This window comes from Neomonachus schauinslandi, chromosome 6, assembly GCF_002201575.2.
Source record: "Neomonachus schauinslandi chromosome 6, ASM220157v2, whole genome shotgun sequence".
Lineage (NCBI taxonomy): Eukaryota > Metazoa > Chordata > Mammalia > Carnivora > Phocidae > Neomonachus > Neomonachus schauinslandi.
This window is the reverse complement of record NC_058408.1, coordinates 86,245,882-86,262,306: the sequence shown is the minus strand read 5'-3', so window position 1 is coordinate 86,262,306 and position 16,425 is coordinate 86,245,882. Positions and strand designations below refer to the sequence as shown.

At 51.6% G+C, this 16,425-nt stretch overlaps 1 protein-coding gene across 1 annotated transcript in view; it reads left to right on the top strand.

Annotated features, from left to right (window-relative positions):
• Nucleotides 1-16,425, top strand: part of GALNT2 (polypeptide N-acetylgalactosaminyltransferase 2) — a 183,489-nt gene that overhangs the window by 158,527 nt on the left and 8,537 nt on the right. The window contains exons 11-14 of the mRNA XM_021696126.1: nt 4,096-4,222; nt 9,404-9,496; nt 9,831-9,914; nt 11,951-12,077. Coding sequence (XP_021551801.1) covers nt 4,096-4,222; nt 9,404-9,496; nt 9,831-9,914; nt 11,951-12,077 — 431 coding nt within the window. The remainder of the gene's footprint in view (nt 1-4,095; nt 4,223-9,403; nt 9,497-9,830; nt 9,915-11,950; nt 12,078-16,425) is intronic.

Below are 16,425 nucleotides of genomic sequence, written 5' to 3'. Positions count from 1 at the left end.
GTCAGTCCCTGAGTAAGTATAAATAGCATCGCTTCCACTACAGTGTCTGGGGCTGGGCGTTAAGTCTGTCGCCCTAAGTTAGAGCGCAGGATGCTAGAAGACAGGCAGTCTCCTTGAAGGGAATGGCAAATTCTTTAACATCCTTTGGATCCGAGGGTTTGGACAGCGAGCTTCCAAATGTGGGGAACAGGCTGTGGGATCCGTGTTCCACCATGTGGGGTGGAAACCAGCCCGGGCCAGCCTCGTGGTGTGGACTGAATTGTGATGCAGGAAATCACACACAGCTGAGAGGCCTTGGCGTTTAAGCCCTTCTTGACTATGTTGTGAATGGTTCTAATTTGGTTTGATTTTTTTTGGTTTTTGTTTTTAATAACCCATTCAAATCAGTTTTCCTTAGGTTTAGGGCCAAAGAAATTTTATAGACTTCGGTCTACATTACTAGCCGCATCATATTTATTGCATTAAGATAGAAAGACTCTTCTTATTTTGTTTTACTGTTTGTTTAGGGTTTTCTGCCGGGGGTTCCGAACTGAGTCTCCTCAGCCACTGATGCTGTTGAATTCATTACACCAGCCGTGGGTGGGCGTGCCCTGGGAGAAAGCAGGGCAGGGACAAGGGGGGAAACATGACGTCACTGTCATTTTTAGTAGTTTTACCTGTAACAGAAACTTGGATATTTTTTTGTTTAAAAGAAAAAAAAAAACGAGACTAGCCTTTTATTTTTCTCTCATTTTATGATGTGAAAGTTCGTGATAACATCTCCGCTGCAGAGCATTTGTCTGCCGTGGTTTGATGTTGAAAGCTTCTCTAGGCTCAGTAACTACACTGGGACAAAGGACCATGAGTCAAACTCCTTTTGGTTTTTTTAACGATACGTTGACAGGTAGGGAGGACTTGTATTAAAGTCGTTTGAGCACGAAAGGCTTCAGAAGTATTATTAATCTTCTGAGAATTCTCAGTCACCCTCGCTCCGCAGACGTCTCCTGATGGCTTCGTGGAGACCCGGCCAGCCAGGACCCCCCAGTAGGACGGTGCATCACTTAGGTGACCATCTCCTGAAGCCACCGAGTGATTTTCAAAATGTGTGCTATTACCTGAAAGCATGGATTAGGCGGATGAGGTGGCGGCCAGCCTTCGTGTCACAGGGTAGAGTGTTGACTGAAGCATCAGATGGGACATTTCACAGAGAGACCAGAAGAAGGGGGAGAGTTTTCTTAAATGACCTGGTTTGGTTGTTGTTGGTTTGTTGGTGGTGGTGGTTTGGTTTTATATTCATGGAGCTGTGCCATAGGGGAGGTTCCCCAGAAGGGCTTGAGGGGCCTGGGGTCAGGGTGGGGCGGGCAGGGAGGGAGGGGCTGGAGCAGCCCCTGCCTGGGCCCCATCTGGCACCTTCCCTCCCCTTGCCTAGCTCGGTAAAGCCACTCCCGATGAGTCTTCCCACTGTCTTCAGAGGTCAAGCAGGCGTACAGGTTCCAGCAAGGGAAGTCCCCAGTCTGATTCTTTCTTTCTGAGACTGCTGTGACTTCTTTCTCTGAGCGCTGGCTGCACATCCGGCGGCTGTCCAGACTGCGAGGCGTGCGTGGATGTGTGTCGGGAGAGGTGGGGTGCAGGGATGCGGGAGTAAAATCCAAAACCGCCTCCTCCAAATACACCCGCCCCCCAAACTAAAGAACCGCTGCAGCTTCCACTTTTCCTAGCTGGTCGTGTGGGCCTAATGTAAGCAATTAAAAAGTCGAAGAACCTGATCCTGAGCCCGTGGGAGACACAGGGGACAGCCTCCTTGGGCATATTTGTCCTTCGTTCGTGTCCCCACAGCATTAGGATAGAGGCTATCTGCTTCCAGTATATTAGTTCATTTTACGCTTTTTTTTTTTTAATTAAAGGATAGCTAACACACAGTGTTACTGTTTCATTAGTTTCAGGTGCACAACATAAAGATTTTTGACAACCCCGTACACTTCATTTCATGCTTTCTTAAAGGACTGAGATCTCACCTAAGATCTCAGAGCAAAGGCCAAGCTGCAAACACAAACTGCCTAACTCAAAATCCACCAAGTTATCTTGAGGAACCATTCGCACGTTGTAGCGTGTCGCCGAGTTCAAGTGAAATCAGAGCTGAATGTAATTGTAATTGTATGTGGCCTTCAGAATCTCCAACCAGATCCCTGACTGGATCCCCCCTCCTGGTTTAACAGCTTTCCCATAGAGAAGGCACAGGACCTTCCTAGCCCCCAAGTTTGAATGTTCCAGTTAGGCAAACGTATATTTAAATTTTATGTCCTGAAATACAGAGAACTTATTCAAAGTGTTGTTGGACGCTAAGAAAGAAAGTCAGAAGCCCTTCATTGCAGAGGCTTGGGTGGTCATGACCTTGCATTTCTCAAGGCTGTGAGGGAATTGGTTACGAAAGGCCTGTAACAGCTGTGTGCATCACTCATTTCCAGCCAGTGGGGTGTTTCCTATACTTCAGCTTGCCCGCCCCAGTCCTAGGAGCTCCTGCTGTTCTGTCCGAGTGGGAGTTATGCACCTTCAGCTGTGCAGTCTGGGCTCCTGCTGTCACAGACGAGGCCTTGTCTGGAGGATTTCCCCAGCACCTCACTCGGGGTCTGCGGTAATCCCACCTGACTTCTGATCCTTCTATACTTGCAGCAGTGATGGCTAATTCTGGGGATTCTGTCTTGCCTCCTCACTGTGTTCTTGATGTTGAGGAAGTGCCCTTTTATACCAACCACAACGTCTGCTGCAGGCACTCGGATGGTTGGTGGTGAGGACAGGTGCCTGGTCAGACGGTACCGGGCTGTTCCAAATGGGCCAGCCACGTGCCGAGCTTTGCCCGAGTACAGATGCTCAGGGCAGTGTGTGTGTTGACGTTGGCCTGAGCAGTGCCAGCCCTGAGCATCTCGTTACTCCTTAGGTCGATTCTGTGTCCAAGCAGGGGAACCACTGGTGACTGGCTGCTGGTGAACTCCGTGGCCAGCTTTGAGGGATCTGTGAGTTACTGAAGCGTCTTTGGTCACTACCATAGTCCAAGAGGCACCTGTGAACTTCCCAGGTGACTTGAAGCCTGCTAATAATGTAGTTATGAATAAGGGTAAATTTTGAAGTTTAAGAAAAGCATTTTTTCTCTTGGGTGGAGAAAGCCCAGGTGCATAGTAGTGCTCAGTGCACAGAAAGTAAGTTTTAGAGGAAGACAGCATATACAGTGGCCTGTTGTAGTTAAGATCAAAGTTTCATTGTGTGGGCATTTCATGCCTTTTGATGTTTATGCACCTTCAGAGATGCCTTTTCTAACAGTGTTGATACTAAGCAAGTGCAAATGTCATACCCCGTGGTCACAAACCAGCTAGTGAAGTATTCAGTTTGAGCATTTCACTGGTCGATACTATGATGCTATATGGACATGCGTGGTCTTATTCCCCAGGGTCCTTTATATTCAGGATAGACCAAAGATTCACATTTGTCTCGAGGTGTCTCATCTGAATCTGAAAACTATTTCCATGTGGTCTCTCTCTCTTGAATTTGGAATAGAATTGTTTAATGAAAACATGGGATTTGGTAACATAGATCTCATTGGCTTCCATAATTCAGATCTGTGCTAAAATCTAAGATCGCACATGTCCCAGCATAGGTAATGTGTTTGAGATTTTTCTTCTTTTTTGTCTACGTCACTTTACATCTCTGTAAAACAACACTGTTGTGGAGACACCCTCCTAGTGAACCCGAGTGTGAACTTTTGTTCGATTTTTTTGTGTGTCTCCAACTTTATTGAGGTCCTGTTGACAATTTGAAATTGTATACATTTAAGGTACACGACTTGATGATTGGCCATATGTGTACTTTGTGAGATACTCACTAGAGTCAAGCTGATTACCACATCCGCCTGCACCTACTTTGCGGATCGTGCCATGGGGCCGGGAGACCCAGGGTGTGTCGGATGTCTCCACTGTAGAAAGTTCAGGACCATGTTCTGGAGGGAGGCAGGTTCCTTATCCCCATCTCCTTCGGCCGTTGAGGGCATGAGAGCCCTTCGATGGGATGGTGGTGGGTGGGCGTTGGTACACTCTGTGCATCACCCTGTCTCGTTCCTCGTCTCAGAGATCTCGTTCCGCGTGTGGCAGTGTGGTGGCAGCCTGGAGATCGTCCCCTGCAGCCGCGTGGGACACGTGTTCCGGAAGCAGCACCCCTACACTTTCCCAGGTGGCAGTGGCACGGTCTTTGCCCGGTAAGTGGTCATGACAAGGCCATTGGGGACCACCACCCAGACGGCACTTAACCTGGGGCTGCATGGAAACAGGTGTCCTTCGTTGGGACACCACATGCCATTGACAAGGATCACCCATACGCACAGCAATGCGAATGCCTCTGGAGGGCAGTGTGCTGAGTGAAAAGTCGCATCCTCTACAATCCCACTTCTAGGACAGTCTCAGAAAGACGCAGCTACAACGATGGAGGGCGGACAGGGCCGGTGGGGGGAGTGACCACAGAGGGGCAGCCGGCGTGGTGGCCGGGCTGAGGGTGCCTTGCTGCATCCTGATGTGTTGGTCATCACACCGATCTGTACACGTGGGAAAGCTCATACAACTGTAACCCCAGAAATGCATGAGGAAACATGATTGTAGAGAAGAGGAGCTTGTTTTTTTTTGTATGTATTACCATCCAAGGAACAATGTGTGAACAGTGTGTAAGTTAAGCCGTACTGAATTCAAGCCAGGAAATCCACACGGCATGTAGATAGGATCTGTGATAGATAATAGATACATTTTAGCAACATAAAGATGCCAAATGAAGAGCTTTCCGAAGAAAATAGGCAAATTACCAGTCGTGGGCCCACGGTTTTTTCTAGGGAATTCTTTTCGATGCTAAAGATAAAACAGCATACAAGCCAGCCCGCCTGGCCTCCGGGAGGTGGGAGTAGTCAGCCCAGTATTCGAATAGCTAAATAAGATGATCACAACCACTGATAAATGCCATGAAACAGATAAAATGGGGTCACGTGGTTGAGCATGAGAGGAACAGGGGGAGAGGTTGGCAGGGTGTCGTGCAGCCAGGGGACCCCCGAGAGGTGGGAGTTAGGAGCTGTGGACTCCCTGCAGGACGAGCAGGTCCTCGGTGCCAAGGTCAGTGTGACTTCAGAGCAGGAGGACCCCAGGTGGGACTGGAGCCTAGAGAATGAGGGGACAGTAGATAGCGTGGGGGGCTAGACCGGCCCCAGCCAAGCCCCCCTGTGGGTTGTGGGAAACTGGAGGTTGTTTTGAGGCCAGGGGGAAGCCGCTGTAGGCGCCTGACCTTTGAGCAGTTACCTGACTTCTCTGTTTTAAGCTTTAGAGAGCGAGGTGACACCAGGAGGAAATGATGGTGCAGGTGTCCCTCCCCTCCTCTCCAGGAGCAGGGACGGGGACACTTGTAAGAGCTGTTGCAGTGGCCCAGGGCTGAGAGGAGGTGGACTGGACCCAGGGGCACCAGGCTCCAGCCACCTTCCGGCAGGCAGCATTGACCGTGGCCTGGCAGTGGCCGGGGACCGAGAGCCAGGAATTAAGAGCAAGTCCTTGGCCTTCGGTCCTACAACTTTGCTGACCTGCTGCCCCCACCAATCTAGGAGCACTTGAGAGATGGTGGAAATGAGTTGGGAAGAATGACTAGCTTATCTCTTGTATAGCATTTTAAAACCTTGATTCAAAGTACAGATCGCACAATACACATGTATTACATAGAAGTTAGTTTTAGCATAGAGACTCTGGGTTCTGGGAAACTTAAATGAAGCCAAATAGCAAGTAACTTCTGACCAAATTATCTTCTTTCAAAAGCCTGTCCTTTCTCGAATGTTGTCTAACTTCATTACTGCTTTTTATTAGAAACAAAAATATGTTCTTATCCAGTGAGCTCTACAAAATCGAACAGTGATTGATACGTTTTTTCCCAGGGACAACACGAGATTCCTCCCCAAAACCTCCTGGGTAGACATATCAAATACCCAAATCAAAGCCATTGGTCACTACCAGCACATGGCAGGCCCTCAGAATTCTAAGAATCTGTTAACATGCACAGAACATTGCTTTATACGCTTTGTTTTTTTAAAAGCACTCTTCTTTAGAAGGGAAACTTCCTCACTCTTGTTCTGTGGCCCAGGAGCCTGAACATTAGAGGCCTGGAGAGAAGACAGACCCAGGCTTTCCATATTTGGGGCAGCAGAGATCTGCTGGCCTTCTGTGAGGTTCTGCGGCCCTCTGCCTCCATGGACTCAGCTAAAAGATAAGGAGGTAGAATTACATTATTTCTGAGATCCCTTTCCAGTTCCAAGTTCTCTCTGATTTTCTCTTATCTGTGGCATTAAGGTGTAAGTATTTCATGACTCAAAAATTTGGGACTTCACAAATAGCTAACACTTATATAGTGTTTTGTGTGCGTCTGGCTGTTCTGAGTACTTGACAAATCCTAGCTTACATCATTCTCATAAAACCTTATGAATGAAGTGCTATAAAGGAAACCAAGGCACAAAAAGTTTCAGTCCCTCAGTCCAAGTTCACGCAGCCGGAAAGTGCCAGAGCTGGGTTGCCACTTGGGCAGTTGGGCTCCAGACTCCATGTCGTCACCACACATTGATCTTTTTAATCTAGATCCATAGGGGCAGCTAGTGTCTGAGGTCGCCGGAATTTGTCCATTAGGTACAGATTCTAAAATGGGCAACAGAACAGGGTGTGGAGGCTGATCTCATTTGTGTAGGTTAGTCTGTCAGTGAGTAAGTTAATGATGAATGAATGAGTGAATGAATGAATGAATGGAGCAAGTAGCCCCAGTGGGGTCTTCACGTTGTTTTACCACCCCCGGGTGTGCACGTGGGCACCTGCACTGAAAGGGTAAGACGATGTGACCCACCTGCAAATTCTTACTTCCTGTCCCTGGTGATGGCAGCCACATCCCTTAAGACCATTTTGAGAGTGATCCAGGTGGTATGTTTTTCACTGCATTTCCAGTTAGCTTCCCACAAACCCCTGCAGAGACTGGAGGGCGTTGTGTGTGTGCTTGAGTGGTATGTTAATTAGAGTTTCCCCTGGGGGCGGGGAAGGTCCCAATCAGAATAGCAGTGTGGCCGTGGGGTAGATCCTTAGATGGATATTTAAAATGGTTTTAGGTGTAGAGTTAATGGCAAGACTTTACTAATACGATTGAAATTAAATAGAGGAAACCAATGGTTTAAAGTTAGTTTCTTACAGAACTTTCTTCTGTCACTACCGCCAAGCAGCAGAGCTGGCCCATGCGAATCACACTTCCTCTCTGCTGCCTGCTTCCTGGTAGAGCTGCTTTGCCCTGAGTATACGGGTGGGCGGAGGGGAAGCGCAAGCGAGGAGAAGCCAGATAAATCAAAGTGGACCCTTCTGGGGGCCAAGGTAGTCATAGCACCAAGAGGACTGTTTGGCATATAGCAGGTACCCAATAAACGTTGGAATGAATGAACTGAAACTAGCACTGAGTAGCATATGGAGCCGACTCGTTGAGGCTGCGTACATATCTTTCTCGAGTAAGTAGAAAGGTGTTGCATTGCATTTAGGAATTAAGAAATAACTTAATTACTTAATGACTTAAGTGATTCAAAACCACTGTGTGATTGGAATTCACAAAACCTTGAAGCCATTAGGGCTAAAAGGGACCTAGGAGATGCTTGAATCCAATCCTTTTCATCTTACTGATGAGCAGTCCAAGTCCCAGAGCACTGAAGTCACACAGCAGGTTAGGGATTGGGCGTAAATTGAGGCATGAGCCACTTTGGAAGCCTCCAAAATCCCAGTAAGAGTATTTAATGGCTCGTCTGAGAAATAATGCTTATGTTCCAGCATCCCAGGCACTTCAAATCTTTAGATGCACATGGCTGTACATACGTATTTCTTACAGGGCGAGAGTAAAAAATATCCTCAATCTCATTACCAAAGAGAGCAGTCTTATAATGTGGCGGGCCCATCTCTCACCCCCCTCCCATCCCTCCTCCTCCCTTCTCCTCCCTGCACACACAGACCTCCCGTGCCCTGGTCTCTCACCCAACAACCAGCCAGGGGGACATCGTTCCACGGCAGCAGGTCAAGTGTCCACCAGGATTTTCAGTGACTGCAGAGTCATCCATCTATTTCATCATTTCCCTGTCGATGGTCATAGGGTTTCTAAAATTTTTTTTTTTACCATTATAAGTAATGCTGAAGTGAGCATATCTTCAGCTATATATTCTCCTTGAGGTAAAGTTCTAGAAGTGGGAACTGCCGGATCAGAGGAGGGGGTGTGTTCATTCATATGGTCCTGCCTGTCTCGTAAATGGCATTTACAACAGTTCATCTTCTATTGCACGAAGAGAAAAAAAGGGCTATACATCACTGTGAAAGATAGATGCCCCGAGTAGAAATTATTTTAATAATCGTAGCTCAGGTAATTTGAAAGGCTCACCGTTTAAAAGAGACCTTTCTGGTAGAGAAAAGGAATTCTTTTCAAAGGTGAACATTGCCTCCCTAATGTATTTATTTTGGAAGAACATAATGTCTTCCATATGGGTTCTCAAGGAGGAGTGAGTCTACTTTGGAACCGAGTCCAGGTTCCATTCACGGTATGAATGCTGCTTCATACGTGTGTGAGAACAATGTGGGCAGGGTCAGGTGCTGACGCCCACGCACGTGGGAGCCTTGCACACCGGCCGTATATGCAGAAGTAGCTTGTTGCAGTGGCCTTAAATGATCACGCATCATGGTTTTGAGATTGGAGCATGTGGTTTTCTTGCCTGGCAGAAAAGGCCGCTCTATGTGGGTCCCTCTAGCACAGTGTGGTCAGTCGGAGCCCCAGATGTGGGGCAGAAGGCTTCTCTCCCCTTCCCATCACTCTTCTTGTCCAAACAGGACACTCTCTCAGCTCAGGTCTGCAGGGAATAAAGTCTTTTTAATAGTAATTCTTATCTATTTGTAACTTTTCCCCAGAGCTATCTAGTAATGTGACAGCAATGATGAGAAGGACCATAGAGGCCAAGGACTTCTTGGTTGTACTCTTCCATGCCAGCCTCCTGTGCGTACATAATGCAGGTTACCGCGGTGACACTCCGCGTCCTTCTTGCTGGTCCAGCTCCAGTCTCTTCCTCCTGGGACCTGCCCGTGCTGCAGTTCTAACTCTGACTTTTGCTCTTTGACAATCTGTTTCTGTGAAAGATGAGAAGGCGAGTTCTGTTGGTTCAGTAAGCACCCGCTGAATGCCCGCTACCTGCAAATCTGGGCCTGGGTGCCGAGCGGGGAGATGGCCTGCTCTGCATCCCTGCCCCAGCTGCCGGCCCACCTTGGAGGACCTTCCTAAGTATCCCTCCAAGCAGACAAGTGCACACGGAGTGATGCTGATGGAAAGGAAGCAAATCACAGCTCAAGGAGATTTATTTTGTTTCTAGTAACACCCGCCGGGCAGCAGAGGTCTGGATGGATGAATACAAAAATTTCTATTACGCAGCAGTGCCTTCTGCCAGAAACGTTCCTTATGGAAAGTAAGTGTCACTTGAGCCCTCTCATGCTGCTTTACTTGGGATCCCGGGGGGTGGGGAGAGCCTGTGGTCATCCCGCACCCCACGAACCATTCTGCTGCCAGAGTCGGGAACTGTCGCCCAGGTGCCAAAGCAGGGGCCTCTGCTCAAGGCCGGGCGAGGACCCAAGGCAGGAGGCGTGTGGGAGGGGGGCCAGGGCCACAGGGACAGGAGTGTGGACAGTCCAAGCTCCACCACCTGCCTCAATCCTCTTCTCAGCAGCAGCTTTCCAGATTTGATGTAGGGAGCTTGTCCATTCTTAAAATTGGTAAAGGAATCTTATTTCCCTCTCCTCCAGTATTCAGAGCCGATTGGAGCTCAGGAAGAAACTTAGCTGCAAGCCTTTCAAGTGGTACCTGGAAAATGTCTACCCAGAACTAAGGTAAGCCGCTAGGGCTCAGGGTCTCGCTTTGTAAGGGCTTAGGAGCCGCGGATGTCAGAGAGGCGGGGAGGCCCCGAAAAGTGACAAGTGAAGGTTGTGCCCCTGGCGAGAGGCTGGGAGCTGGGGCTCACCCCACAGCTGTCCCTAAGCACCCCTGAGAACACGCTCCCTGAATGGTGGCCTCCTGCTGCGTGACCTTCCCATTCCCCACAGAGGCGGGAACGGTCCCAGGTGGCGCCTCATTTAGTCATGCCCTGTTGGTGAGAGGACAGGGGCTAAGTGACAAGGGCTGTTGTCTCATGGGCTCTGTAAGCCGCCCGAGGAGCAGCGCCCAGCTCCCCCCAACCACCCCGGTGTGCTCTCTGGGCCCTCCCTGCCCAATGGGTGCGTCTGCCCGGCCTCCCTGTTCTGGCTCCGAGGGCCTCGCCCTCCTCGCTCGTCTTGCCCTTGTGAGTGAGCGTCCAGAGCTGAGGTCAGTGCCGACCTGGGCACAGATGGAACAGTAAATCCGCTACGCCACTCCCCTGCTTCCCTCCAGGAGACTTGCTGATGGCAGAAGTACTCTTCTGCATCTGCTCTCGACACCCGCTGTTCCATCTTAAATTAATGGGATCTCTGCGTCCTAAGGGAGCACTTGAGACCCTCATCAGAGGGCCTGCAGGGCTGTGGGTTTCGGGACCCATCCGAACTTCATCTTCGTAAAGGGATTGCCAGACCGTTTTGCTTTAATGCGGCACATTCCTTATTCTGCATGTCGCCCGGGCATTTCCCAGCGGGTCACACACCCCCAACACGGGCCGTGAATGCGGGAGTCCCCACCATTACCCTTTGGGCTAACAGCTCCTTCAGAGCCCTTGTCCCAGAGATTTGTTTGAGAGTTAGAGAATGCGGCTTTGCCCCAGCGCTGCTCTTCACAGCCATCAGCCCCTGGAACTGTTTCCTGTGCCCGAGAAGTGGTGTACGACATGGTGCCCCCGCCCCAAGGAGCAGGGAGAGCAGACGTTCTCCTCCCTCTGGCCCCTGTGTGACAGACGGCTTTCGCTGGGGCCTGCGAGCAGAGTTGGTCACCCGGGGGAGGCCCCTGGGCATTGTCTCTCTCCCCGCCAATGCGGTGCTTCTCACCAGGGCCTCATGGCCCCATAATGGTGCCCACTTTGCTTTTGCCGTCACAGTTGTCTGTGATTTGCTAGGTAATGATGCCAGACAGAGTGACATTAAATGCAGCTTCACCGTGAGGACGCCCATGATGTGGGGTGACATCGGGCCTGTGCCACATAAGACCATATCCAGAGCATCGAGCACCACGGCAGCAGGCGAATCTGCCTGCCCCCACCCGAGCCCGGCCAGGGAGACCCCGACCCAGTACTTGTGCTGTGTGTGTAGTAATCGCTGCCGTTCGCTGGGCACCTCCTGCGCCAGGCACTGGGCTGCCCGTGCTCACGGTGAAACGTTGTGTGGGATACGTGCGACAGTGCTGCTTTACAGGCGCTGTGCGGAAGGGGGCGCTGAGGCTTGGGGGGGGTGTCCGAGAGATGACACAGCCAGTACAGGGCCCGGCCGGGCGCAGACTCAGGTCCAGGCCTGAGGCATGTGGCCCCCGCCCACTGTGCCCTGTTTCTGTTGGTGGCAGGCCGCCTGACAGAGCCACTCAAGTTCCCCCCTCTACTAGATAAAGCTCAGATCCTAAGTCTGCTGGGAAGCTCAAGGCAACAGGATCTGACCTCAGGAATTGCTCTTCTAAAGAACTTCCAACAGGCCAACACTGAAGAATATAGGAGCTTTTCCTTTCCAGAAACATTTTCCAGATAGGGAAAGAATGCTTCTCCAACCTGAAATCTTCACTTAGGGTTAGAAATCCAGGACGTGCGAGAGATGCCGCCCGGCTGACGCGGGCCGCCTGTGGGAGGAGCGGTAGGGACCGGGGTGTGGGGCCTTCCTCTCGTGGTTCCTGCTGCCGGACACGGAATCATCGAGCAAGGGGGCGGGAGCCGGGGGGCCTGCAGAATTAAGCAGATGATTCTCCTCTTGCTTTCCAGGGTCCCTGACCACCAGGATATAGCTTTTGGGGCCTTGCAGCAGGGAACCAACTGCCTGGACACTTTGGGACATTTTGCTGATGGTGTCGTTGGAGTCTATGAGTGTCACAATGCAGGGGGGAACCAGGTATGTGAGGGGGTGGGCTTGAGCCCCTGGAGGCCCAGAGAGAACACGGAGGGGGCCCTGAGCTTACAAGTCCTGGCTGCTGCCTTTCTCCTGTGACCCGGGATGTCTGAGGTAGCACCTGGCCCCAGCTGGTCACCCGCTAGCAGGCAGCTACAGGCTCAGGTGGGATGTCCCAGATCTGGACAGACGCGTGGAGCCTGCCGTCAGCCTCGGGCCAGGCTCTGCTACCACAGCGAGGGGCGCAGTGGTTAACACTGACATCCAGCATCCCTCTGTCAAGGCAGGCCTACAGGGCTGGTGGCCTTCATCTCCTCCTCTTCCTCCTCCTCCTCCTCGTCTTCCTGCCACCCCTGTCGTCCCTTTGGCGTGTGCTCGTCCCCAAAGCACCTGTTCTGTGTCTGCCTCTGAGTCTGATCTCCAAGCATGCTGATAAACACCTGCCTGGGTCCCAGCTTAATAGGCACAGACCCTGTCGCTGCTACCAAAGTCATTATTGGTCCCTGCCTATTAGATAACACTGGCTTAGATAGAAAATATTAATAATTACTAGCTTCAGTCTGACACACATATACACATACAACTTGTCTTGGAAGCATAACACACACCCCCACCCCGAACTTCTGTCCTCATTGAAAACAAGACAGAGAAGTGAAGGCCTGTTAGGCCTAACCCATGGCCTATGTGTTCCAGAGGACAATGTTCTAGAAAGCAGTTTTCCCATAAGAAAATAATAGATATTTGTAAAATATGGGCTTTGTGCACAAAAGAGTTTGGGTAATGCTAGGTGCTCTTATCTCCTTGAAAATATGTCAAGGTCTCAGAGGACCTACAGTTTAAGTGTGGGCGTGGGGGGTTAACTCAGTGTATCCCAGATTTATTGAATCCCAGAACCTTCTTTAAATAGAACTATTTTTAAAAGAGGGCACCTGTTTTCCTGTAAAGTTGGTTCTGAGTCCCCCCCAGGGAGTATCTAGGCAGACTGCAATCCCCGAATGCTTTGCCTCCTCTCTTCACTTGGTGATGTCATCTTAGCAGTTGCTTGGACCGGTATGGACATCCTAAATTAGACAAGGGAGGGAGAGCCAGTTTCAGGCAGCGGCCAGGGCGTGCATGCCGCACCCGGGCCCCCAGGGTCTCACCTCTGTCCTCGGAGCACAGCCCCTGGCTCCTGTGCATGCGCCCCAGGGAGAGGCTAGGAGATTTGGGTGAGCACACACAGCCGGCCTCAGGGTGTAGCCTGACTTGTGGATTCTGAGTATTTTAACCTATGATAGGTGGGTCCCTAGATGTGAGGAGTTGGCTGGAAGGAGGAGCTATAAGGAGGGAGGGAAGAAGGAGAGGAGGAGGGAAGATTCAAGTCCAGCCGAGTTTGTTGGGTGCGGACAGGAGGGAGGGAGGGCGCCGTGCCTGTCAGGAGTGTCTCTGTGTCCTTGTCAGGCCTTTGGTCTGACGCACTGAAATTCACTGTGGCCCCACTTCCTGCTGGGGACCGTGTGGGTGTGGTTCTGTCCCCCAGCGATGCACACAGCGGTGGTGACGCGGGGCCGTGTGGTGCAGGGCTGACTGCAGGGAACCGTGCAGGGACGAAGCGTGAAGGGGTCTGGGCCTTCAGTGTGAGGTAGGGAGTCTGAGGGCGCAGGGAGAGGCGGCGGTTTTTATCTGTTTGTGGCCAAGCCAGAATGAAAATACTTAAGCGTTGCCTTCCAAAAAGTGAGGCTTTGGGAAGACAGGAAACGCAGTGCATCTAATGAGTCTCCGGGAGCTCAGTTTAATCTGCGTCAGAAAGGAGGTGCTTCGGGGTCTAGTAAGCCCCAGGGTGCTTTTGGTCTTGGTGGCAGAAATTCAGAAATTGGCTGCTGCACGTGGAGCTTGGTGAAGGGTCAAGCTCGCCTTCGGTCTGCATGTTACAGTTCAGAGGAGACGTGGCCCCGAGTTATCTACCTTCTGTATTGTTAGACTTTGTCTGATTCCAAGTTGGCCTCACCGCCCTCCCCCATTTAATGACCGGGATTTCCCTCAGTCACATTTACAACGTTCTGATGATTCAGTGACTGTTAGAGGGTCAGTCCTTCATATTTTAGCAGCTCTACCGGGCAGTGAGAAGTCTGACTCTGTGCATTTGAAAAGTACATACGTACGGCGGCTGTTAGTGAAGGATTTCTCGGTGCTCCACACCCTGCCCTCTCCGGTCTCAGGCACCCGCTTCTGTCCCGGGCTCTGTGCGTGGCTCTTGTGCACTCAGCATGGCCTTGGGGATGGATGGCACCTTGTACTGCACAGCTGGTAATAAAGCCGGTGGCCGCCAGGCAGCAGGCTGCCATGGCCTGGGTAGTCGTGCCCCCGCCCCCTGCCCCCACCATGAGGGCTGGTGGCCGTGGCTCTGGATCCCCGGATCCTGCCTGCAAGCTGGTCTCTGAGCCCACGAGCCCTGCTCTACAAGCCCGCGGGGAGGCTGAGCATCCTGGCCTGCCCAGTGCATCACTGCTTTCCACCTGTCTCCCCTGCAGTTTTTCATAGCACCCCCTTTTTGTCTCAAAGGTGTCCTGGTTGTAGTCACCATGGTTATAGGCACGGGAGCTCGTTGATGATGAGCTGCTCTCAGGATGCCATTCTGGGGGGAGGAGGAGATTGGGACGGTGTCAGATGCCCCCCAGAGGCAGCTGCTCCCAGCTGTGCGCACAGGTGACCGTGCTGGGCCGCGACCCCGCCAGGCTTGGGCTGTCCCTGTGCTGGGCTTGGGGCTGTTGGCGAGAGCGTTCAGCATGGCCAGTGCAGAGCACTCTGTTCCCTCTCTTTTCCCTTTTGCTGTTGGGAGACCGTTGCTGTTCTCACACTGGGGCGGGGAGAGCTTGCTCTCCTCCCCGCAGATGTCTGCTGAGTGCCCCCTGGGCCAGCCGCTGCATGCTCAGGGGTCCTGGCCAGGAGGACCCGGCCCTGCCTGCCCAGTGAGCAACGTTCTACCGTCTCTGAGCCCTCCCCCCGTAGTTTTGTGCTGGAATCGCCCTGAGAGCTCTCCGGAAATTCTGATGCCAGGTCCCCTGCCCAGAAAGCCTGCTTTCATCAGCCTGGGGCCGCAGAGCACTGGGGTTTGTGAAAGCTCCTGAGGTGGGTGATTCTAAACGAGCAACTGCACAGTGAGGGTTTTCTAGCAGGGGAGGCCACACCAGTGCAGGAACGGCAGTGTGACCACGTGGTGTACCTTCACCCACGCACCAGGGACCACGTTCCTCCGTGGACCAGCCTGCGGCCAAAATGTTCCAGATCGGCACCATGCAGTCCAGTTCTCACCGACCCCATGTGGCCACAGAGCACTCAGAATGTAGCTAGTGTGACTGAGGGTGTCAGGTGTTCATTCACTTGACTCAGCAGGTGCATAGTTTGGCCACTATGCTGGCGAGCGTGGGTCTGGAGGCGGCGGGAAGCCAGGGCTCGTGCCTACTGGTGCAGATGTTCCATGAGTAAGTCCCGTCCCAGCTGATGGAAAGCGATGCTGTTTTGAGTGGTGTGCCACATGGGTGAGAAATGAGAGGGTAAATAACGTTTCCTAACTGCAAATAGGGTCCCATGCTCTGAACGAGTATGGTTTCTTATCTGGTTTCTGGCGGAGCCTCAGCAGACACACAGAAAATGGGAAAATTAATGCTCTTTTTAAGAGTGGCAGCTCAAAAAAGCAATTCTTAAATATTTATGAACTTTATTTTACAAATTCAGATCATTGAAATGCAACAGAAGAACAAAGTGGCAGCCAGCTCTGTTGTTTGCACAGCTGAATTAGTTTTCCTGGAATTCAGTGTAAAGTCTGCTTTAAAATAATTAAGCACACAATAGCAAGAAGGTTGTAGAAACATTCGTACGTGAGCTTTCACTCGGTATCTGCAACCCTTCCAACATCTCTTCAACACCTGCTTCCAAGAAGCATCTAGAATCTTGCCCACGAGTGGGGGCGGGTTGGTGCCATTCCTTCACGTGAGCCTCGCTGTGGGCGTGATGCATATCTGAATGCATGAAAGACAGGGTGCATGAGCTCCTTCCTGGGACCTTTTGGCCCCGAATTCTGCCCTGATGTGCAGGTGACGCTGAGTGCCCGTTGGCGCCTCGAAGGCACCAGCTGTGGAGGGACAGCATCATGGAAGGTTGGGATTGACCCTCAGGGGCGGTGTGGGGCCCTTCCCAGAGAATGCTCTGCAGAGCTCCCTGCGAGGAGCTGCCAGTGGGGACAGGTGGGGACAGGGCTCCGTGCTCTCAGGTTTGAGAGATGCTAAGGAAAACAGTCCGAGCACGTTCTGCTAGGCTCAGCATTCCAGAGCCGTGAGGAGCCTATGTGTGACTTTGCAGAAAGAAACGTGGC